The sequence below is a fragment of the Daldinia decipiens genome, assembly GCF_022478715.1.
Source record: "Daldinia decipiens strain CBS 113046 unplaced genomic scaffold F4813scaffold_9, whole genome shotgun sequence".
NCBI classification, from domain to species: Eukaryota; Fungi; Ascomycota; class Sordariomycetes; order Xylariales; family Hypoxylaceae; genus Daldinia; species Daldinia decipiens.
The window spans coordinates 456,975-481,118 of NW_026054552.1; the positions used below are offsets into that span (position 1 = coordinate 456,975).

Consider the following 24,144-nt stretch of genomic DNA (forward strand, 5'->3'; position numbering starts at 1 on the left):
GGCAATATATAGGCAGCGTGTTAATATCAAGTATAACACTGAAGCTCCTATCTCTCTAATACTACTTAACAACCTAATTGCGATGGCAGAGACAACATTTTTTCTCTTCCCCGAATTTCCGCCGGAACTTCGCTGGCTAATTTGGCGCGAGGCTTTACCGAAACACACTGGGCCGAGTCTGTTCTTCTTCAAACAAGGATGTTGGCGGCTAGAACTCGAGAGTCATATGCTAGAGACAGGCGATGTAGAGATGTGCTTCGACCACGAACTATTGGACGACGATGTTCAATTTGACGTGCCTCTTTTCTACGTCAGCCAAGAGGCTCGTATTGTTACGCTGAGTTGGTTCCGCGAACATGTAAGTACTGTGAATCCCTAATCCTCTAAACTAGCATAATTAGCCCTGCCTAACGTTCGCAGGGCATCAAGATCAAACTGGACGAGAATGGCCATCATATTTTCTCGCGCTCCTTCAACCCTCGGCGCGATGCATTATATATAATGCCCGAAAGGTGGCATTCACTCCACCAAGGAAACGCGAATGATATGGAGGGTGAACCTTTCGTCATTAAATCAGAACCTGAGCATCTTGCCGTGTCTCTGCGCGCTTGTCTGCATCCCGTCATCATCGATATGCTACCAGAAGCGATGTGGTGGTACAGAAAAGCTACGGAGTTCCTGCTAATTATCGGCGAGGAGCCTGATCAGCAAAGGGGACTTGGACAGTGGGAATTGACCACTTTAAAAGAGGGAGTATTCATCTGGAATAGCGATAGTGGTGACTTTGAATTTCGAGGAACAGGCGGGAATAACGTCGAAAATGAGGCTGCTTATGAGAACGTGAGGGATGCTCTTCGTAATGAAGAATTGTTAGAGCGACTTCTTGACTTAGATATCCAGACTCTGGAGATTCGACTTGCACTTGTTATCAGAAGATAGAAATGCATGGGAGAGCTTATGATTCCCAGGTGAGAGGCTTGTAATATGAAACTACCGCTTCTACATCATGTATTTTAGATTTTCATTTGAATTAAATGAAATCGCTACGTGTGCTGTATTGATCGATGAAGAGGAAAATTTCTTAGTTACCTCGTAATGATTGATTGGTTTGCCAACACCAGAATTCGCTCGAGGGTTCCCATCGATAAGACCATAAGTCAGTCGACATCCCATCCCGCGATTTGTTGAAACTGTTCCTACATAGAGGCCTGTCGTTTAATACTGCAACCTGTCGTGCTTTGCTAGCATGCCCCAACCGAATAACATAACATAATAACTTTACTATATAATTCCTTGAACACCACGCCAGCAGACCTACGATAGTATTTGAATGTGTAAATGTATTGCATTTAGCTTCTCTTGGTTAACCGTGTTGGGCATTTGTTAACTCCACTTACCTCGGCTAGCAGGGTATCTATCTTCTTCCTTCGCGCCCAACACTTTTTGACAAGCCTGACAAGCTTGACAACACTCTACCCCTATCCACACTGTTGAATCACACTAACCAAATCGGACTTGTTATGTATTGACGACTTGACTTCAAGTTTTGTAATTCTTCCAATATTATATCTAATTATACTTATCTATTATTTATTTCGGTTGCAGCTTGTGATTATATCTATCCGTCAATCTTAGTTTGTTCGTACTCATCGACTTTCTCTTTTGTAGGCATGGCAGGGAAGCAAAAGGGGCTACCGGGGTTTACACCTATCTCCGATTGGATATTCATCCGCAATGAAGATTCATCCGAAAGCACCGAGAAAGTACCAAGTGATCACCCTACAACGATTATTATATACGGATGGGGTGACGGTCACCCAAAGAATGTCGCTAAATATGTCGATGGCTACAATAAGCTATTCCCAGGAGCTCGCATCTTGATGGTGATATCATCAACTTTTGCAGCTACATATCAGTCGCTTGACCAAAGGACGAAGGATATGATGCCTGTTGTCGACACCGTGTTTCCTACTCCTGATGATGACTCGGCGAGAATAATTTTGCACATCATGTCTAATACCGGCGGTATTTATGCTGCCGCAACATTGAACGCCTACCAAGAGCGCCACGGAAAAGACAAGGCTCTTCCGCATCATCTATGTATAAACGATTCTACCCCCGGCAGTCTTGACTTCGCCAAAGAAGTAGGACGGTGGTCGAAGGCAATGGCAGTAGGAACGGCCAAATGGTTCCCATGGCCGTTTGCAGTAACGCAGCGGATGTGGTGGACATTCTTATATACAATGTACCTCATTGAGAAGGCCATTGGAAGAGAGCCTTCCGGGGTCTATAGCTCCAGGGTGTTCTTGGATCACTCGATAGCAACGCCTAAAGCTCCTAGAGCGTACCTGTACTCCAAGAAGGACGACATTATTTGGTGGGAAGACGTCGAAGCGCACGCAGAGGTAGCAAAGAATAAGGGTTACAAGACGATGTTGGAGATGTTCGATGACTCGCCACACGTCGGCCACATGAGGGTGCATCCTTCTCGATATTGGTCTACAATAGAAGCCCATTGGAAGACAACCATGGCGTTAGAGTAAACCTTGATTATACCTAATAGATTCTGAACTACAAGTCTTGGCATAGAATGAAGATATCACGATGTGGCCTCCAAATTCTACTTCGTGTATAACTACGAGGTTTAACAATGTAATACCGCGTATAATAAGGTATGTTGACGTGAACTGAAACGGCATATTTAGGTGAAGAACTGCGTTCTACCTATCAAGAAGGTATTCTCAAGGCCTGCTCTATATTAATTAGTGATCCTAACCCTTATTTTTATTCGCGTGAAGCCGGAGTTGTAGGCGTGGCCCGGATTAAGTCCTCCTTTTCATCGATCTGCGGGACCAACCGTTCTACCCCGCGGGTTGACTCCCAGTGGACTGTGCCATACCTGTACATCTCGCCGAAGGTGCCGGGCCTATGGTCTGCATCCGCGAATTCCTTCTTCTTCACAAGGTCTCCCAGCGCGGGCAGCCCGCCTGCCGAATTATGGTATACTTTATACATGTGGCTTTTCTCCAACATCTCTACTATGAATGCTTCGGCCGCCTGCCTCTTTGCTTCATCTGGTTCGTCAAGCCGAGTAGTAAAGAGCTCTACTTGTCTAGCTCCGTCGTATTCTGTCTTGATCGCACCTAGCACGCCGTTCAAAATCCCCTCCACCATAAATACCTTGTTCTTGTAATACTCGCGTCCGTTCCAGTCCGTGTTCAGATCGAGCAGGTTTCTCGTTCGGTCGCCAATAAGCATCTGCGCCACGTAGTCGCTCATCTCTTTGACCTTATCCTCGAAATTCCAATCGGCCATCCCCTCAGCAAGCCCGATGTCCCGCATTAGGGGTATTTGATGGAAACCATCTGCATTGGTGCGTCCCTCCCACAGCTGTTTGTAACCGTTGTGCCAATTTTTTATAAAAATGCAGCCTTTTCGTGCGGCCATCATGTAGTTTCCAAAGCTGCCCCATTCTTTTCTAATCTGCCCGGTGATAATCCAGACTGCCATCTCGTAAGGTGTATCCGGAGCTGTGAGGTGGTCCCAGAATAGGGGGCTGAGATGAGTGTGTAACATATTTCCGACATCCATCCAGACACCTCCATGCTCGAATAAAAGCGGCAGCCTCACGAGATCAGCAGAATGTTGTGCCGCATGTCTGCCGTCCATCGTCCGGTTTACGAAACAGTCAGGAAACCAGTCTTCAGAAACATAGTTGTAGATGTTATTCGGTGAGTCCTCGACAAGATCTACAAGGCGAACTTTCCAGGACCTGCCGAGCTTTCTCACCCAGTTCACCACGGTACATCTATAGCTTGGGTACATATAATCGATACCCTTATCCCAGAAAGCCCATACATTCTTCTCTGAAGTGATGGGTCGAAAAGAACGGAGTTCGTTTATGATTTCGGATTCGGGCCGTAGGTCGAGTTGAGTGTCAGGCACTACGCGGAGACTACTTGCTGATTTTGGTGGTTCGAATTCAGCCATCTTAGCCAAAGAGGTCGTTTTGAGCTTTGTGTAAGGTTATGATGATGTCGTTATATTACATTCTTAAAGTTGAGCAGCGATATTTATATTTGTAGGTGGTGGGTAGTATTAAATATGATTCATGGGTGCCTTCTCGAAGTCATATATGAGCCCCTTTTAGCCAATAGGTTGAGTAGTATGGTTCATCTTAGTATCTACGGCTATACCTGAAGTCAGATGCGCAACTAATACTATTACCAACTAAACCTACCTTATACACATCTATCAATCATTAATCAATTATAAAAATTGTGGCTATAAGAGTTACGTACGTTTACACCTAAATTTGTATGCTAAGTGATGTACTGCATGCAGCGGGCGCTAAGGGGCACCAAATTACAAGGGCTGCATTTCCGACTAAAATGGCCATTGGCACTATGATTCATAATGATGGGACTTGAAATCACTTCTCAGCCCAATGGGGCTGAGCACGTTGTTTATTCAGCTAACCCCAATGCTACCCTGTAGGTACCTGGCCTAACCATGCACCTGAGGCTACTACATAGGTAGGCTATGGGATTTAATTTATAGAACGAGATTGTTCAAAGTGATTCATTCTGATCATAAGTTAATGTTTTTTAATGCAGGGACGTGTGTCACGCGAAACCGTGTCGTTCAATGACTTGTCAGGGTTAAAGCTGTCGTATAGTTAGACCAATAGTTGAAAATGTTAAAACTATAAGAATCTTCGTCAAGACCTACAAAAGCTCAAACCTATTGATACTCGTGGTGAATCTTTGTAGTATACAGTAGAGCATCCGCAAGTAAATCATCATGGAGTACCTTAGGGATAAGTCCGAATACTTTGACCTCGACGCCGACTTCAAGCCTTTACCTAAGTATGGCCATCTATCGGAAAAAACACCCGAGTATATAGCAGTTGAGTCCGCCATCGACGCTGCATATTCGCCACTTTGGGCGTCACCCGATTTCGCGGCCTTTAGACAGGCAGCAGGCGACCCGGACGCCGCTCTGCCCCCTGGCGGACCCGATCGGTATCGCGATATTACGACGGAGCTGCTCCAATTTCCTGCCCGCGACGGTCACTTAAACGAATTGAAAGTTTACAAGTCTCACAATGTTGCGCCAGACGCAACTCTAGTGTATCGCATGCACGGCGGTGGTATGGAACATCGGACACAACTCCCTTTCCTTAGCTATACTCTGTTGACCTTCTGCATTTTAGGCTTTGTGATCGGACGACATGAGGTAGACGGTGCCGAAAACGTTTATGCGGCTACAAATCCCAACATTGTTGTAGTTAGTGTAGATTACCGACTGTATGTATTTTATGTCATCTGTTTCCTTCGACCTAGCTAACCCCAAAAAGAGCGCCCGAGTTTCCCTTTCCGCGGCCGGTCGAAGATTGCTACGATGGATTATTATGGGTATGTTCGCCGACTTAGCGAGCTACAATTAAAGGTCATACATTATTAACTCTGTGCTGTAGTGTAAAGAGAACGCAGAAATTCTCGGAGTTAATCCAGAGAAGATCATTGTTGCCGGGAGTAGCGCGGGAGGTAACCTCGTGAGCTTCCACAGTGGTGCCTCTTTTGGCTATATATTGGGTAGTTTTACCTGCTAATACTATTACTACCTAGGCTTCGGTCATGGCCATAATGGCTAGGAAAAATGGCATTTCCGGCATTATTGCTCAAGTCCTTCACTTTCCCACGGTCTGCCATCCTAAATTCTTCCCCCGGGATAAATATGAATACGGCAGCTACATTCAAAACTCGGAAAATCCTGTTCTTAGCACCCTAAGGATGGAGGCTTTCCTTAGGGCCTATAATCCTAACCCTAAACCTGACTACAGGCAGTCGCCTCTGCTTGCAGAATCACTTACGAATCTTCCGCCAGCGTGTAAGAGAATTCTCACCTATCCCCTTCTCTAAACAACACCCTGTCCCATTTTCAAATCTTTTAATTATAACTAACTGGTATTCCGTTCACTCTGTTTTTAGTGATACAATGCGCAGGGTACGATATTCTCCGGGACGATGCTTTCGCATATGCCGAAGCTCTTAAGGCTGCGGGTGTTGACGTTGAGATATACGGTTATCAAGGTGTACCGCACTGTTTCCCTGCTGTTATCCTGACCCATCCTAGCACACCGATATTCTACAAGAGGTTTAACGGGTTCTTAACGAAGCATGCTACTGCATAGTAGTTCCGGTCATGGGAAATGAAGTAACTATGGAAATAGGGGAATACGTTTGATAAAAGCTTGGCGCGCGTGGTAAACCAAACGTTTGTTTAAGTATAATAAGATTCTTATAAATCCCTGTCGCACATATTAAGTAATGGCATTTATGACATTACAAGATACCTTTTGGTAATGTGGTCAATCTGACAATTCTTTATCACTGAGTTTGGATAAGCCATCAGCTTGGCACGGAGTTTCTCGCGTACCTTATTTTATTTGGTTATGGGTTTCACTATTGATTGATAAGATATACCAAAGAAAATAGTTCCACCAGGAATCGAACCCCCGTCTTTGTAATGATAGTCACCCGGAATATAGGAGGTTATTCGGTCCTTTCCAATAGACTTATCGCTATGTGGGAATCGACTCCTTGGCGCGGAGTTTCTACATAGGTACCTAACCTAGGTAGGTACCTAAGGTTTACGACGCAAACTCTCAATCACGCAATTTTGCGCGCCAATGGCAAATGCCGTCTTGAACGCAATTATTACCGAGTTTTCTACGGAAATCGCCTTCAAAAGTTATAACCATACCGAGCGGATGTCAGCTCTGAGATTATGAAGTATATGAAAATATACCTTTTACTATACGAGTTATCACACAATCAAAAGTATTGGGAGAATAGTCTTTTCAAGGACAAAATAAATTTAAAGTCTTGAATTTATTACTGTATAATATTTAATAAAATGGTCTTTATGTATATTTGCATTATAAGAAGGAGATCAAAGTATAGCTTATTTGGAAGTACATTTATCATCATGCATCATGACGGACAGTTGATGCCAAGCATTGCCAAGTGCCAAGCTGATAGGGACTTCCGTAAACCAACAAAGTTTTTCTTTTTTTTTTCTTGAGCGCAAAATATCATAAGAGTCCGCTAACATCGTGTCCGCTGCTCGTATGGTTCTCCTCTAAGAAATAGGAAATATTTTGTGAAGCAAGCACTCACTCACTATTAAATCTTGTAACTTTGTTGTTTTGATGCGGCAAAGCGTCGTGACCCTTTCCTACCATGAGTAGTAGCCCCAAGGACCCTGATCGGTCCATCTTGCAACCGTATGACGAACCTGATCAGGATGACTTCCGCTCAATTGATCCCGAGTCCGGGGTTAAACGCGGCCTAAAGACGCGACATTTGTCAATGATGGCTTTGGCCGGAATCATTGGACCCGGACTTTTAGTCGGCAGCGGAAGCGCATTGTCTGGCGGTGGGCCGGCCTCGTTGTTGATTGGCTTCGGCGTCATCGGCATAATTGCTTTCAGGTACCATCGCATGCCCCTCCGTAACAGTATGCATACCTACCTATCTATCTGGTGCTGACCTTCAAAAACAGTATTATGCAAAGCTTAGGCGAGCTGACCACTCTTTATCCATCGGGAGGAGCATTTACTCAGCTTGCGGCTCGGTTTGTGGATCCTGCATTTGGTGTTGCTGTTGGATGGAACTACTTCATCATCTGGTTCACTGTCCTTGCCAACGAGTATAATGCTACGAGTAGCATCCTCGTATTCTGGAGTGACAAGGTACCCATATGGGGATATTTTCTGATCTTATGGGTATGTATTAGGTTACTCTTATTGGACTTTCCAATCAACTTCTTTAATCACCTTGCTGACTTTTTCCCAGACCGCCTTCTTACTATTCCAACTCCTGGGTGTTTCTACATTTGGCGAGGCTGAGTTTTGGCTAGCTCTTATTAAACTTTTAGGATTGGTAGCATTCTACCTATTTTCCATTGTGTAAGTTTGGATCCGCACGAAATAACATCAGCCAATATGCTAACAACCGTAGATACGTGTCAGGCGGAATCAGTGGGGCAGATGCTATAGGCTTCAGGTATTGGCATGACCCAGGACCTTTTGCTGATGGCTTCCGTGGTGTAGCTAAGGTCTTCGTTTTTTGTTCAACATTCTATGCTGGTGTTGAGTCGGTGGCTGTGGCTGCCACTGAGACCAAGAACCCTGGGGTTGCTGTCCCGCATGCAATTCGCCAAGTCTTCTGGCGCATCATATTCATCTATATGGGCGCAGCCTTCTTTTTCGGTCTCACCTGCCCAGCAAATGCTGATCAGCTTGTTAATGGTACCAGCCGCGCTTTGTTGAGTCCAATGACCGTTGCGATTCAAAATGCAGGCTGGCAAGGTGGCGTGCATCTCATAAATGCCTTTGTTCTTATCACTTGCATTTCTGCTATCAACAGTTCTATCTACATTGCATCGCGGACCCTGCTATATATGGCACAGCAAGGAATGGCCCCATCTTTCCTCGGGTGGACGGACAAGAGGGGAGTACCAATTCCCGCCATCACTATGGCAAATGCATTCGGCGCCATATCTATGATGAACGTTTCAACCGGTGCTGCTAAAGCCTATGGGTACATTGTCAATTTGAGTGGTGTTTCAACTTTCCTGGTCTGGGGGTCTATTTCTCTCACTCACATTCGATTTCGCCAAGCTTGGGAGGCACAGGGTTATCAAGTCAAGGATCTACCGTACATTTCTCTTTGGTATCCCTGGAATGCTTATTTTGGCTTAGGAGCGAATATGTTTCTGGCGTTAGTACAAGGTTGGTCTTACTTTTCTCCCTGGGACGCCGGCGGCTTTGTTGATGCCTACATTCTGTTGCCATTGTTTTTTGTGATATATATTGGATATAAACTCGCTTACAAAACAAAATTATGGAAGAATGAGGAGATCGATTTACAGTCGGGGAGACGTCGTGATTTAGACGAAGACAAGGAGATCACCGAGGCTGAAATAGGGGGTTCCCAACCGTGGTGGCGTCAGCTTCTAAAAAATTTCTAGAGCTTTTCTTCTAAATATGGATCATTTACCCATCAATTATTATACAATTGTTATATTAGTAGAAATAATGCTTACCCCTGAAAATGAAAGGCAAGTTAATGCCCCAATTTGAAATTAGTGCTTAGCATAGAATACGCTGCAATTTTATAGTCATTATCTTGATCTAAAAGATCCGTATTATAATTATGAGGTTCTTAAACTACCCTGATTATATGAAATAGGTAAGTGTTCTATTTCATGGATCCCCTTCCTTAGAAACTAGGATGATATATCTTCACGTCTTCGCTTTAAGAATAGTCTAGACAATATAGTCATGCAATTTAGTTTAGGTAGTGACCTATTACCATTAAAGACACATCAAGATACACCAAGACTGTTATCGAAGAGCTTTAACGTAGATATTTATACGGGATGGAGATTCAAGGAAGGAAACATGCATATAATTAACCATGGTATCTTCGGCAAGATGTATCAACTTCGCTTTAAATATTATTAGAACTCTGGCCGGACCGAAAATTCCTGTTGCAATGCTGGATATCCAATCCTTAGTGACACATACATGATATATATGCAAACAGTGAATTGTTTTCAATATTATTATAGTAAATATCTCATACTCAAAATCAGGTAATTACTAGATACCTAATGCTACATTTGAAGTCATAATTGAAATATTCAAATCCACAGCACCCCTAATTATGCGTCGCGAAAGCGAGCCAACTGCAAGGCTAAGACTCCAAGTTCTATCAATTCAAAACCTAAAATCTAAGGGTACACGCGCTCCTTCGTCACTGGTGTACAATAGGAAAAGGTAACCTTACACAGGTAGTGACGCATCCCAAGTTCGCATCTGAATCACTCTGCTCATCATTGTGCGATAGAAATCTACCACTTTCGAGAAGTATATGCAAGGAATTTCGCGACAATGAATAATTGTTATATATAGAAACTTTAGCAATTTTTATATTTGGTTAATGTAAGCAAGAATAGCCAAGGGAGTAGTACAGCAGCCATTCACTAGCGAGTCAAGGAAAACACAAAGAGACGAGGAAGTTGCTAATGTTTGTGATGCATTGCTTGACGTGTCTTAAACAAAGTGTAAGAACCTCTGTTGGGACTCATGTCTGGTGATCGTACTGCCATTAGGTAGGTAGTCAACGGAACACCTCGCCTCCAACACGTCTTGTACGTGGAAATCAGCTTACACGCCAATACCATTCACTATTTTCATATCCATATATAAACCCCTATCTCACGGAAGATATGCACCATATTCCAAAGCGAAATAGACCCCCTTCACTACTACCTAGAGCCCGTCAAGGAAAATTGAAACCCCTTTAGCAATTGCGCGACGTCTTCCGAAAGATCTACTCAACGAACAAGATCAACTCCTTACAGCTGCCACCATGTGTACCCAACATCAGTGCGAGATCAAATGCCCTGATTGCGGGAAGATTACGGGTACTACTATGGCAGACTTTGATTTCTGTAAAGATGTAAGCAGCAAGTGCAAAATTGTCAAGAAAAACACCTACGTGAGATATGAGATCTGCAACGGGTGTAAGGCCGAAAGAATGGGAAAAGAGAAGGAACTTGAAGAGGAAATGAAGCAGAAAGGATGGAGAATGTGAGTAGTGTGACGCAACTGGAGGAAATGTTGATTTACAGGCCGAGATAGAAAGCACTGCATTTACTAGGACGTCGCGGTCTTGGGGATATTGATTAATTCTTAACTAGATGTTCAGCTCTTCTGCGAGTACTGATGTTGGGAATGATGTTGATCAATTAAGAATCTCATGACTCCACCTTCATCTGTAGAAATCTTAAATATGTCCTCATCACTTGCATCTTAACTGTGACAATCTTGGGTGAAGATTAATAGTGAACCTCTGCCTATGAGAACTGCAGGTTACAATATTAGAATCATCTATAAAAGCGCAAATATATTAATAAGCTACCTAGTTATGATAGGCCATTATATATTATAGAGTTGATTTGCAGCATGAGGTAAGCTTCATTGCGACTGAATAATACATATATGGTAGATCCAGACTATTAATAGCCCACCCCGCAAAGACATCCGACCTAGGCTTTTTACCCCTTGTATCCGTGAAGTCGCTATGCAAGACGCGGCCATACCCGTTATTATTGAATAATTATAATCAGGTTCAGACTAAAGCTGTACCTATTAACTATGATTTATATTACATAGGTACTCTTCATGGACGTGAAGACATACCTGGTCAATGTGGGGATATGCTGATGTCCAAATAGCAAAAGAGGTAACTAATCTCATCTCTTTGGCCCGTTTTTACTCCACGAACTGACAGATCCACGGGCCAGACTAGGAAACTACAAAGATTCCAAAGAGTACCTAAGGTTAGGTAGTCTCAGATCTGCTCAGCCCCTCATTTTGCTGATGAATCCTTCGCAGGGGTATCTACCTCATTAGAATGAAACCATATCCGTATGCGATTGGATGCACCTGTTTAGAAAACAAGCAACCTGTAGTTCGAGATTAGTCTCCGCCCAACCTTTGTGACAGATCATAGGTGCTATGCAATACCTGGTCAATTTGTAGTTTGCAGCCTCAAATCTTATAATAGTGAGATGTCCTAAACGGGAAATTCGGATTCCAATCTTTGATCCCCAGAGTATCGTATCATTGGAATAAACGACGACGTGGTTCGGTTGAGATGTGTATATAACCAAGATATCCAATCCATATCGAATATGAATATCATCAGATTCTACCAACACCAAGCAGCTCTACTAATATTACTTTTCCTTTCCTACAGTAATATACCCTCAAGATCCAACCAAAACATTTCATTGCCCATCCACTCTCTTAACTTTCCATTTCTTCACTATGAAGGCAAACTTCCTCACGACTTTGATGCTGGCTGAAGGCATTGCTGGCCATGCTATCAACCGACCCTCCTCTTGCAAACCGGCTGCCTCAACCACTGGAAAGGCTGTGTACTTCCTATCTAACGACGCCGACAACTCTATCATAGCTTTACCTATCCAACCAGATGGCACTCTGAAGGCCGGGAAGAAGAGCTCGGTGAATGGAGTTGGGTCTAATACCCTAAATGCTATGAAACAGCCTGCCGCTCCGGACGCACTCGTGAGCCAGTCTTCCATCACCATATCTGGAAATGTAGGCTTAACTTATACACTATTTTTCGAGATGAACGCTAATTAATAACAGGTCGTCTTCGCCGTCAACGCATTCAGTGGATCTGTGACCCCAATGAAAATCTCCGACAGCGACCCGACCCAACTATCATTCATCAGCTCGGGTGCAACTCATATCCAAAAGCCTTTCCCGAACACCGTCGCAGTATCCGCTAAGAACAACATCCTGTGTGCTGCGACTACCGCTACACAAGCCGGTGTCTCCTGCGCTCCATTCCATGATGGAGGTCTATACTCGTTCAAGTCCGTGCTATCCTTCGACCTCGGACAATCAAACCCGCCCGTCGGCCCAACAAACACCGTCTCCCAAGTCTTGTTCTCCGATGACGAGTCAACGCTCATTACCATCGTCAAGGGCGACCCTGCGACGAACAAGACGGGATTTATTTCTACGCTGCCCGTTTCCGAGATTAATTCGGATTGTCCGCACGACACTCGCACCACGCCTGAGGGCACTGCAGTCTTGTTTGGGTCTCAGGCCATCCCCGGAACCAACACTTTCTTCTCTACTGACGCCTCTTTTGGAGCGGCGGTATTCAGCTTTGACCAGGCAACCGGAGGCGTAACTACTGTTGGCAAGCAAGCCCTCAGCGACCAGAAGGCGACATGCTGGTCTGCCTATGCCCCCGCTACCAAGAGTGTCTTCGTTACAGATGTTGCCCTGCCTCGCATCGTTGAGATGAGCGCCAAGGATGCCAGCATCATCTCTCAGATTGACCTATCCCACACGGGTGACGCGGGCTTCATCGACCTCGCGGCAGCTGGTAACTTTCTCTATGTTCTATCACCCGGAAACCAGACTACCGGCGCTGCTGTTGTCGTCTTAGATGTTTCTGGTGGCCAAGGAAGAGCAAAGTTTCTTCAGAGATTCAGTGTCAGGGAATTGGCCGGCAAAAATTCTCAGGGGCTAGCGATTCTTCAGTAAGCATTTTAGGGGGTTGTTTATTTGCTTCGTATTCATATTCTAGGTTCTTTTTGTATTTATATTTTAAAACCTCGGTGCAAGATATAGAATTAATAATTTACTGGATGCATCTACGTTTGCTATTTATCTGTTCGTAGTGCCTCATAATCTACCACTTTTACCACTTGGTCATCCCATTATAATATAGTAGACCATTGTGTCCTCCTTACTTCAAACTGTTCACGAAGTAGTGTATAAGTAGTGTATCCCGATTACCTACTATTTCCAAGAAGAACATAGTAGTCGTACACGCCAGATGAGCGGCATCTTCACGCAGGGGTTCGTCAAAATGAACAGGATATTTGGGGTCGCGTTTCCGGTTTGTTACCCCCCGTACCACGCCTGGAAGATAGCCGGAACCTTAGGGTATGTCCATATGAGCTCTATCCCAGCCTTTGGATTCCCATTCTGAGTTCAAACCGATATAGAGGATGACCCAATACTTTTGGTAGCTAAACCAGCTTCTTTGAGGAGTACTGCAGAGTCCGTTGGCATCTTCGGAACCCCGTCGTAACTTCACGTTGAGAATTCCTCTCATTTAAAGAAACGATTGATATGGGATATGGCTGGTTCCTCTAACGGCGAGAGCACATGATAACTAATATCTCGATAGTGGAGGTCGTCTCGGTCCCGTATAGGGGATCCTACCCCCCAGATCCGTGATTTAGCAAGAATAAACATAGATTCAATAAGGACGAATTCAGAGGTTGTCAAACGTGTCGACTTGTCTATGTATTTTGGGACCATGATGAGTGTAGTACCGACATGGTTCAGTTTTCTTCACTACTGGATGACTAAGTACCTAGGTACCTATGTAAATAATTGATGGTCAACCAATCAAAATTTAGGTTGTATGCTTTATTGGGAAAGTCAAGGCAGTGTGGGTTTTGATTACTAATGAGGGGTTGACGATATCCACATACCGGGGTTATCATGGCCCGTGCTGTATGTGACCCACCCCGCGAGGCTGCAACAATTTTTTGAAGCTCCTATGTAAAGCTCTCCCACCTAACGGAAAGTTATCGAGGGTCAAGCAAGTATTGGCGATTTTCGAGGCGAATAAACTTTCCCAACTTTCCCAACTTTCCCAACTCCCTCGACCAAATTCTACCTGTACTTAAACCACTTCCTCCACTCGCCATATACACTCCGCCAAAATGTCTTTCGGAGGTCAAACCCCCACTATCATCGTCCTGAAAGAAGGTAAGGACCAGGAGCTACCCCTCGATCTATGAATGAAGACCGTCCATAAACTAACTTTGGACGCAGGGACCGATACTTCTCAGGGAAAAGGTCAGATAATATCAAATATTAATGCCTGCCAAGCCGTTCAAGCAACCATCAAGTCGACTCTGGGACCCTACGGTGGTGATTTATTAATGGTGGACGAAAATGGAAGACAGACTATCACCAACGATGGCGCAACAGTGATGAAGGTACGATTCATTGATCTTTCTTTCCCTTTTCAAATCATGTCACTAAACCCTTGTAGCTCCTCGATATTGTACACCCTGCTGCCCGAATCCTCGTCGATATCGCAAGATCACAAGATGCTGAAGTCGGTGACGGGACGACATCCGTAGTCGTTCTTGCTGGCGAGATACTCAAGGAAATCAAGGAACACGTTGAGCAAGGTGTTAGTTCCCAAATAATCATCAAGGGTTTACGGAAAGCTTCGACGATGGCGGTCAACAAGATCAAAGAGATTGCGGTGAGGACAGACGAGTCCAACAAAAAGGATACCCTAGCGAAACTAGCGGCCACGGCTATGACGAGCAAGCTGATCAAGAAAGATACTCCCTTTTTTACGAAGAGTATGTGTTGCTCCAATCCAACCCCCCTACGCATACCAAAGCTAACAGCATTGTAGTGGTTGTGGATGCTGTCCTATCGCTAGACCAGGACGACTTAAACGAGAAGCTTATTGGTATCAAGAAGATCCCCGGCGGCTCCCTTACTGACTCCCTGTTCGTCAATGGGGTAGCTTTCAAAAAGACATTCTCGTATGCTGGTTTTGAGCAGCAGCCCAAGTCTTTCAATAAACCCAAGATCGTCTGTCTGAACGTCGAACTAGAGTTGAAGGCTGAGAAGGACAACGCCGAAGTACGAGTCGAGCAAGTTTCAGAGTACCAAGCAATCGTCGACGCCGAGTGGCAGATCATCTACAAGAAACTAGAAGCAGTTTACCAAACAGGCGCCAAAGTGGTGCTCTCTAAACTACCTATCGGAGATCTGGCAACACAGTACTTTGCTGATCGGGACATATTCTGTGCTGGCCGTGTCGCTTCTGAAGATATGGAACGAGTAGTTCAAGCCACCGGCGCTACCATACAGTCAACCTGCTCCGATATCCAACCCCACCACTTAGGCACGTGTGGTTCCTTCGATGAACGTCAGATCGGCGGTGAGCGATTCAACTTCTTCGAAGACTGCCCAGAGGCCAAAACATGCACTCTGGTCCTTCGCGGTGGTGCTGAACAATTTATCGCCGAGGTCGAGCGGTCTTTGCACGATGCTATCATGATCGTGAAGCGCGCCATCAAGAACCATATGATCGTTGGTGGTGGCGGTGCCTGCGAGATGGAGGTATCTGCATACTTGCATCGTTTCGCAGACAAAGATGTTCCGCATAAGCAACAGGGCATCATCAAGTCTTTCGCTAAAGCTCTTGAGGTTATTCCCCGCCAACTATGCGATAACGCTGGCTTTGACGCAACCGATATCTTAAATAGACTACGCGTGGAACACCGCAGAGGTGGTGTCTGGGCTGGCGTCGATTTCGTGAACGAGGGTGTTGCTGACATGATGGAACGGTTCGTCTGGGAACCGGCCCTTGTCAAGATCAATGCCATACAGTCGGCTACTGAGGCCAGTTGCTTGATCTTAGGTGTAGATGAAACTATCCGGAACGAAGAAAGTGCCCAACCGCAGGCGCCGGGCCAGCCGTTGCCGCCAGGAGCAGCACAGAGGGCGATAAGAGGACGAGGAAGGGGTATGCCGCGACGGTAAACATATATTAAGGTCAACGATGCATTAGGGGCGCGATAATGTACCTATGATACCTGCAAAGCTACGTGCAGCTGCTTTATTCCATAGATGATGTAGGAATATTCACGGCACGAATAAATAAAAGACCATCTAATAAAGAATGTTCTTGGTGTTCACGGATTCGGGCTAATTATATATCTTCATAACCAGATTTACAACGTTGATAATTGCTTAGTTACATATGAAAAGTATTCGTCTAAGCCAAATATAAGTCCCCGAGCTTCTACCGTAGCGTAGCGCTTTCATTTAGCACTGCGTTCTAAAATATTCACCGTCTACGAATTTCCCTTCCCGACGCACAGTTCATCATCGCCAACCACACACCTTACAATCCTAGACCAATCCCCTTAAACCCCCCTTAACCGACATCGAGGGGTACTGTGTGGCAACGGTAACACAGCATTGAGCGGCGTTCCAGAAACTAACCAGTCATTTTGAATTTCGGTAAGATGGCCATTATACGCTTGATTCGAGTCACGATGATTCGAGAAGCAATGATTCACCTGTCTGTTTGAGGATGTACACGGCAATGTATTGGTGGTTGTGGAAAGGAGGGGAAAGGGGAGATGATGAAAGAAATAGGATAGGTCTTACGATGTGTTTAATAAGTACGTATTGTTGATAGGTAACATGTCTAGGTTAAGTGACGCAATTCTTTCGGCACATTGCGGGACCACGGATTCGGAGACAAGATGCCGGCAATTATGGATGATCCGTCAAGTCCAACCATCTACCGTGTTACCGGGCAAGCCCCTTATCCGGACCCCAACAAGCCGGAGCTACCACCAAACGTCCTCCCTCGCCAGGTAACACTACGAGATCGTCAAACCATTGCCACCGTCGTGCCTTTTGCCTCTCGCAATCAGGTACCCCCATCGTTGCTAACCTACCTCTCGGACCAATTCGCAAAGGAGATTGAGGGCGGGGATACTTATCCCATGATAGACCCTATGCCCCTTGAGAAGTTCTCTGCTTACTGGTTCCAGAATTTTGCTGGAATTATGCTTCTCGGTCAGATCGAGAGTGCCGCCGATGTGGTCGAGGGTAAGGACTGGTCAAGAGAATGCCTCGGCAGCTTCTATATAAAGCCTAATTACCCGGGCCGGAGCAGTCATGTGTGCAACGGCGGTTTTCTCGTGACGGACGCTTCCCGAAACCGCGGCGTGGGCCGTCTTATGGGCGAAAGTTACTTGGATTGGGCGCCAAAGCTCGGTTATACTTACTCGGTATTCAACCTCGTGTATGAGACGAACGTGGCCTCGTGCAAGATTTGGGATGCGCTCGGTTTTAAACGCATCGGACGTGTTAAGGGATGTGGAAACCTGAAGTCATACCCGGATCGGCTGATTGACGCCATCATCTACGGGCGGGACCTTGGGCCCGGTGCCGGTGAAGGCAACGGCGAACCCCTTCTCGTGAGTGAAGAGCGTTTCGACAAAATCAAGTTCTATCTCAAATACGGGCGCTACCCGAATGGATCTGACCGTGCCGAAAAAAGCAGGCTCCGGAGCGCCGCGACGCACTATAAGCTACTCGACAACGACGTATTGATGCTTAAGGATAAGGAAGTCATTAGCGACCCCATCCGCCAGATGGATATTTCGCGCCGCCTCCACGAGGTGGGCGGTCACGCCGGCATTAACAAGACTACGGCGACTATTGCTGAGAAGTATCACTGGAGTCGCATCAAGGAAACTGTTTCTGATGTAATTAGGACGTGTGAACAATGCAAGGAAGCAAGCAAAACACCTTCCATTCAGAACCCTACTAGGCGTCTCAATGTAAACTCCGACAATGCCACTATCGGTGTTAGTCCCATATCGTCAATATTGTCTCCTGTATTAGCTCCTGGACCCGGAAGCTTTGATACGACTGACAGGGTCCTCGAGCTACCAGCACCCACTCACAGCGAACTTCCAACTTTAGTTGGTCCTCAACATCCATATGCTCGCCCAAGTGATATCACGTCCTTGTTAAATCCACCCATGCAGACATTATCAGATGCTGCGTTACAACCCCATCATCATCTTCTACAGACTCAGCTCCATCACGATTCTGCTGCTACTCTCGCTTCACTACACGAAGCTACGAATATGTATCACCCCATAGACCCGCAGATTATATCACAATCTGCACACCACCATCATCATCCTCACGCGTTCAACTCATTCCACCCTGGTGACACGGTTGTACACTCTAGTCCGCATGCCCCAGATACATCACTGCCAGAGCATGAGCCTTACAACCCCCAAGATACACATTCCGCCGCCCTTCATGAAACCTTTCATATGCAGACACACCATCATTCCCATCACCATCCAGACTCCTTCCAGGCATTGCTTCACGGTACCGACAGCGTTGATGGCGAGGTACATCACCATACAACGCATCCATTGCACGGTGGGGACGATCATCCCGAGGATCAAGACGCTGTGGACAGGGACCTAGATATGTTGATCGAACAAAGCGACGATTCTGAGATGGATATTGACGCCGGTATAATAAATGATCCCGGCGCCAGGCGAGAAGAGGGGATTGATCCCCATGATAAGCCGACTACCAGTGCAGTAGGAGAAGAGCCCATAATAGGGGACATAGGGACCAGTAATACTGTCAAACGGAGCAGTATCTATAATGTCGTTTTTAACGGGCCGGAATGAGAACAACGTAGCCCCCACGCGCGGCTTCAACCCCCTTGTTATTATTTCACTACATCATATTTGAACATATTCCGCATACATACGAGCGAACCTTATTTCATCTCTATACGATATTCAAGTTGGCTAGCTAGCCGGCGTTGCTCACGAGCAAGGACTTGGCAATCGGTAAAATATAGACATAAGTTAAACTTAATGATACCAAACATTCAAGACGAAGCATGAGTTCATTTAGGGGATTTCTTGCTCCTCCTTTTTATTTATACATGTGTATTTACCTAATACAGCAGTTTACACATACATCAGCCCCGAGTCCTTTAGGTCCAGTAGTTCAATCCAGTTCCGGATCCGACCTCGCCCTAGTTTAATGACTCTGCTTGAACCCGGCACCGAAGCCAATGTCGTCCTCCTCGGAAAGATAAGCACGTCCCCGCGCCGCCTCGGCAGCCATAGCAGCCTCGTTCTCAGCTCTCTCCCTCTCCTGCTCCATGAATTTGGCGACGTCTAACGGAGTATTCCACGCCACTATGCCTTTCTTCGCATCGCGGATACGCCGCTCGTGGCCCGCCTCGCCGGCCCGTCCCAGCACGCTGCCGATGACGGCTAAGCATCTCAGACTACGTAGTAGACGTATTAGTTTCACTTGTTATGAAAAAAAAGACGGCAACAATATTTAAATACTGCTTGCGGGGACTGGTCTTACCTGTCGTCATTCGCCGGAATAACATACGTAACCCACGTGGGCTCTGCATTCGTATCAATAACCCCAATCGTGGGCACATTAACCAGCGCGCACTCGTGCAGCAGGACATAGTTCTCTATGGGGTTCAGACACACGACCAGGTCGGGAATCAGCGGCCGCCGGTCGATGAGATGGCGGTTGAACCCCTCGACGGGCTCGTCGTGCTCGTCCAGCATCTGGATGGGCATGCCGTTGAGAATGACCTCGGAGTTGGTGATGGACCCGGGCGTCCATTTCGTGAAGAGGTGGCACGCGCGTGCCAGCCGGGCGGCCTGCGTCACGATCTGGGTCTGCCCGGGCCGCGTGCCCACGAACAGGATCAGTCCCCCGCGGTACGCGACTTCGTCCACCACGCGCGCGGCCCGCCGCAGATGCGCCGCCGTCTCCTCCAGCGAGATGATGTGGATGCCCTGCCGGATGCCGTAGATGTACCGCGCGTTGGCCGGGTTCCACAGCGACGCGTGGTGGCCCATGTGCGCCTGCGACGCCATGAGGAGCTCCAGCGTGACGTCTTTTGGTCCGGGCGGGTACAGGAAGACGTCTGCTGGTCTATACGTGCGCTGGACCTTGGTGCCCACCCTGCCGATCATGGCCTTCAGCTCCTGCGCCATCTTGTAGTCCGCAACGGTGGTGTCGGGTGCTGCGGCCTTCTTCCGGCGCGAGGGGGCGCGGATCTTTGAATTGAATATGGAGGGATGTTGCGGACTGGCATTGACATCGACATTGGCATTGGGAGACTGGAGGGTCGGTTCCGTGAGATCGGGCACTCCTGTCGAGGTCGGTTGCGTAGAAAGGGCGCGAAGACAGGCCTGACGTAGAGGGGCGGCCAATGCCTTCCGGACATGGCGAACACCCATATCTCTTACAATCATGGCTGCGACAATTGCTGTCGTCTACTATGGTTTCATACCTCTATCATGCCTTTTTTCTGGTGGATTGATCCAAGTTCAATGCCTTGGTGGAGCTTAAACAAGGATCTTATCAGGCACTACGTATTCCCGTGCCGTATCGTTATCGCTATCGCTATCTTTATCATTATCGGACTGCACTCAATTGAAAATCGTTAATTAGAAGTATCTTCGTACCTCACTTTCTAACTGCCCGTACCTCCTAACCTAGGTACAAAGTACAATTTTCGAGCTCGCACATCTTAACCTCCGTCGTTGGCTTAAGGATTAGAATAGAGATATTACTATTATTAACAAGGCGCAAATAAACGAAAGTAATTACAGTAAAAAATAATTACAATCACAATATCCCAAATATTAAAAACAACAACTTAGAGCAAACAAGAGAAGCATGAGTTACTAATCTATGCATCATGAGGATTCAGAAATCTAAATTTCCGTCTCGAACTCGAACGATTCTGCAATCGCCAAAAAAAAAACCTCCCAATGACAATGCTCCAACTTCAGAAACACAACTTCTTACCGGCTAGTAGCTTTCGAGATGGTGAAAACGCCAATGATGACAATAGCTAGAGTGACAATGGCGCCGGGCAGTAACAGCTCGTTAGGCACACCGGCAATAACCTGGTCGGGCTCCGAGTGTGTGTGGGCCCTTTTACGACGTCTAACAGTCGCATAGTCTTCTTCCTCACTATCCTCATCCTCATCGTCTTCTTCTACCACCGTCCGTCTACGGCGCAGTTCCGAAGGGGCTGAACTAGGAGCCGGTGTAGCGATAGGATCAGGTTGAGGAGCAGTAACCGTAACTGGTGGCTTCTCGGGATCATACACAAACAGATCAACTTTCTCGTGGTGATGGTGGCGAGCTAGCAGGATTGCCTCGAGGAGATCTTGGTCGGTCGTAATGCTAACTGTGTCGCCTTCGTCGTCTAAGTAGCTCAGGGCAAAGCCACCAGTACTCAGGTTACCATCTTCCACTTCTGGAATACCCCCAATGGCCTCCACCTCGCTGCCAAGCTTTGCGGCCACGTGCTCAACGAATTGCGCGATACCTTCATTCGCGATGACTTGTATTCGATGTACGCGACCGCTTGGGGCCTTGAACTTAAATGCAAAGGGGATATCGGCAGGGGTTTGATGGGCTACCGCAGAGTGAATCGGTGACGACTCCATACCTACATGCGAAGCACTGTCACCAGGCGCAACGGGGTCATACGAACGCTCACGGTTGGCATCAGGGGACAGAATCGATCGCGACGCCATAGTACCATGGTGATGGCTACCATCGCCGGAAACCATAGACTCGGTCTCGTTATCGAGCGAGAGCCAGAATTTATTCCAGGCGGGGCCTTCATTGTCGCCCGATGTTCCCATAGTATTGATCTGCTCAAGCGTCGCATAAGTTAACTTGAGCACGTCCACCATGCCCACTATCTCGCCCTGGTCATTCATAACCGGGAGGTTAAGGTAATGGCCATCTGCATACTGTGTTAGCTCATATCCACTTATATCTCATAATTTTTAGTTGGTCGGAAACTAACCATGCATCTTTCGCAAAGCAGCCTGGATAGTCATATCCATGGGCGCAAAGTCGGGATGGGGTGTCATGACGCGGACAACGCTGCATGTCGACGGATCTAAACCGGGGGCGATGACTCGTAGGACCACATCCTTGCTCGTGAAGATACCCGTAATCTGACCTTGGTCTTGAACTAACACGGCAGTCGTGTGGTTTTCCTTCATCATCATCGCCGCTTCCTTCACAGTCGTTCTGACGCTGACGGTGGTGGGTGGCATCCCATTTAGAACGCTCTCTAACGTCGGGCCGGACATCTTGGAACGAAGAGCTTCGACATACTGGATGATTTGCTGAGGCTGACTGGTTCCTAGTTCTGACTGGACACCTTCTAAAGCTGCATAGAGCTTTGTTGAAGATGCATAAGCCCGTTCCAGCTTTTCCATAGCATCATAAAAGCATTTCGTAATGTCAAGAATACCAGAGATGTCCTGGTTCTCATCCATAACAGGCAGATGTCTAAAACCCTTGCGAACCATGAGATCCAAGGCCTCGGTGGCGCTGGTATCAGTGCGCGCGCATAAAGGATTCTTCGTCATAATCTCCGCAATGGTGATACTGCTAGCCTTTAGGCCGGCACCGACGACTCGGAAAGCCAGGTCCTTGGCCGTAAAGATACCGGCGATTCGGTCATCCTCGTCCGTCACCAACACGCAGTCCTCCCTCTTGGCTGCCATTAGCTGCGCGGCCTCGGAGACGGTAGTACCGGGCTTGATCTGGAGAGCGGGGCTCGGCTTCAGGGCGAGGACGGTTCCAGGAGGGGCTTTGCGCGAGTGCCGAGCCCGGCCCGTAATGTGATGCTTCTTCTTGGAGAGATCGTTCTCCAGCTTTCGCCTGATGGCCTAGTACAAGAGGTTAGTTTCCATACTGTTGTAACGGAAGCGCAAGCGCAATACTCATACCTCATCGCGCTTGCTTTGCTTCTGCCTGCTTGCGCTGACACCAGAGGCGACTTCGCTCGGAGCGGGGTGAGGATGACTTTCGTTAACGGGTCTTGGGATGTTGGAATTGGCGGGACTGCCAGGCCCAAACGACGGGGCAGGGGTTCGGTTCCCACCGCGACTAGGTGTACCTCTCATAGTTCCCGACATCGTGGACAGCGCTTGAAGATTTTGGCGGGGGTTGAAGATCGACTTGCAGGATGTTTGACGACTGGCGATGTTTCTGAAGGTGTGCACCCAATAGCAAAAAAGGATTTAACAATACTCGAAAAATTCGACTGCGAGCAACGATGTCAGCCGAATGTCAGCCGAGAAACCGAGCTTGTCAAAAGCAATGGCGCAAGCAACGACGTAACAGCGACAGCGATCGAATGATGTTTGATTACCTGCTGATAACTAGGGAAGACAGAATACATAGAAGAGATAAAGTATCGGTCAGAATATAGCGCTCCCTCGGGAAAGAATTGCGGGTCATTTCAAGTTGTCTCGGCGACCTAGAAGACACCTGCCCCGGTCAGGCGAGTTCCGAGTGAGGCTTCCAGGGGAAGAATAGGTACCTAACCTTAGGTATGTAGGTACCTACCTCATAGTACCTAGAAAATTTAGCCTACCAGCCACACCTACAAATCTGCCACAATTTGAGGGGGTTGAAGTGGGGTTGTTAATCGCTTAATAGGTACATGGTAGGTAGCCTTGAACCCCTCACTTCCACCACCGATTCGCTTTCAACTGTTCCAATATAACCTTTCTAGTTCTAATATAGCTGCATAGGTACCTACCTGGGTAGGTACCTAGGTGTATCCTACCTTTACTCACCCCGCCACCGAGATTTGGACTATTACTGATACAAAACGCAACAACAGCCAGCAAGCCAGGCACTATACATCCAGAGCCACCCAGAACCACCTAAAAATAGGGGTTGCAAATAGGAGTAGCATAGGGGTAAGTAAAAGTAAGTAAAAGCTCGTACCACCGTCCAAGCTTTAAACCCCTATCTTCAAGCCCCTATAATACGTCATTGTGTGCAAGTTCACATCTTTGCCATCAACGAGATGATATTAGAGTTGA

The 24,144-nt window shown here is 46.8% G+C and overlaps 9 protein-coding genes across 9 annotated transcripts; 6 read left to right on the top strand and 3 right to left on the bottom strand.

Annotated features, from left to right (window-relative positions):
* Positions 1-70: 70 nt before the first annotated feature.
* On the top strand, positions 71-1,024 carry F4813DRAFT_335318 (uncharacterized protein). Its single transcript, XM_049241186.1, has 2 exons — positions 71-358; positions 421-1,024. The coding sequence occupies exons 1-2, from the start codon at positions 83-85 to the stop codon at positions 937-939; spliced, it is 795 nt and encodes a 264-aa protein (XP_049101467.1). The 5' UTR covers positions 71-82; the 3' UTR covers positions 940-1,024.
* A 435-nt stretch (positions 1,025-1,459) lies between these two features.
* On the top strand, positions 1,460-2,583 carry F4813DRAFT_353153 (DUF829-domain-containing protein). Its single transcript, XM_049242601.1, has one exon. It carries the CDS (start codon positions 1,671-1,673, stop codon positions 2,541-2,543), a length of 873 nt encoding a protein of 290 aa, XP_049101468.1. The 5' UTR covers positions 1,460-1,670; the 3' UTR covers positions 2,544-2,583.
* Positions 2,584-2,750: 167 nt separating this feature from the next.
* Positions 2,751-3,990, bottom strand: F4813DRAFT_401546 (uncharacterized protein; the record flags this gene model as incomplete). The annotated part of the gene is made up of 1 exon (XM_049248423.1): positions 2,751-3,990. The coding sequence occupies one exon, from the start codon at positions 3,988-3,990 to the stop codon at positions 2,785-2,787; it is 1,206 nt and encodes a 401-aa protein (XP_049101469.1). The 3' UTR covers positions 2,751-2,784.
* Positions 3,991-4,803: 813 nt separating this feature from the next.
* F4813DRAFT_387615 (alpha/beta hydrolase fold-domain-containing protein) lies at positions 4,804-6,196 on the top strand (the record flags this gene model as incomplete). Its single annotated transcript, XM_049246575.1, has 5 exons — positions 4,804-5,309; positions 5,360-5,417; positions 5,480-5,557; positions 5,631-5,892; positions 5,994-6,196. The coding sequence occupies 5 exons, from the start codon at positions 4,804-4,806 to the stop codon at positions 6,194-6,196; spliced, it is 1,107 nt and encodes a 368-aa protein (XP_049101470.1).
* Positions 6,197-7,102: 906 nt separating this feature from the next.
* F4813DRAFT_353156 (putative amino acid transporter) lies at positions 7,103-9,177 on the top strand. The gene is made up of 4 exons (XM_049242602.1): positions 7,103-7,498; positions 7,570-7,792; positions 7,863-7,975; positions 8,028-9,177. The coding sequence occupies exons 1-4, from the start codon at positions 7,248-7,250 to the stop codon at positions 9,037-9,039; spliced, it is 1,599 nt and encodes a 532-aa protein (XP_049101471.1). The 5' UTR covers positions 7,103-7,247; the 3' UTR covers positions 9,040-9,177.
* Positions 9,178-11,714: 2,537 nt separating this feature from the next.
* Positions 11,715-13,278, top strand: F4813DRAFT_335343 (uncharacterized protein). Its single transcript, XM_049241187.1, has 2 exons — positions 11,715-12,202; positions 12,254-13,278. Exons 1-2 carry the CDS (start codon positions 11,909-11,911, stop codon positions 13,163-13,165), a joined length of 1,206 nt encoding a protein of 401 aa, XP_049101472.1. The 5' UTR covers positions 11,715-11,908; the 3' UTR covers positions 13,166-13,278.
* An 895-nt stretch (positions 13,279-14,173) lies between these two features.
* Positions 14,174-16,353, top strand: F4813DRAFT_353160 (chaperonin Cpn60/TCP-1 family). The gene is made up of 4 exons (XM_049242604.1): positions 14,174-14,407; positions 14,474-14,640; positions 14,697-15,018; positions 15,075-16,353. Exons 1-4 carry the CDS (start codon positions 14,362-14,364, stop codon positions 16,211-16,213), a joined length of 1,674 nt encoding a protein of 557 aa, XP_049101473.1. The 5' UTR covers positions 14,174-14,361; the 3' UTR covers positions 16,214-16,353.
* A 2,739-nt stretch (positions 16,354-19,092) lies between these two features.
* F4813DRAFT_335372 (ribosomal protein S2) lies at positions 19,093-20,631 on the bottom strand. Its single transcript, XM_049241189.1, has 2 exons — positions 19,613-20,631; positions 19,093-19,526 (listed from the first exon to the last, which is right to left on the bottom strand). Exons 1-2 carry the CDS (start codon positions 20,521-20,523, stop codon positions 19,274-19,276), a joined length of 1,164 nt encoding a protein of 387 aa, XP_049101474.1. The 5' UTR covers positions 20,524-20,631; the 3' UTR covers positions 19,093-19,273.
* A 1-nt stretch (position 20,632) lies between these two features.
* F4813DRAFT_335366 (CBS-domain-containing protein) lies at positions 20,633-23,619 on the bottom strand. The gene is made up of 3 exons (XM_049241188.1): positions 23,038-23,619; positions 22,101-22,977; positions 20,633-22,037 (listed from the first exon to the last, which is right to left on the bottom strand). The coding sequence occupies exons 1-3, from the start codon at positions 23,224-23,226 to the stop codon at positions 21,079-21,081; spliced, it is 2,025 nt and encodes a 674-aa protein (XP_049101475.1). The 5' UTR covers positions 23,227-23,619; the 3' UTR covers positions 20,633-21,078.
* Between the last annotated feature and the right edge of the window lie 525 nt (positions 23,620-24,144).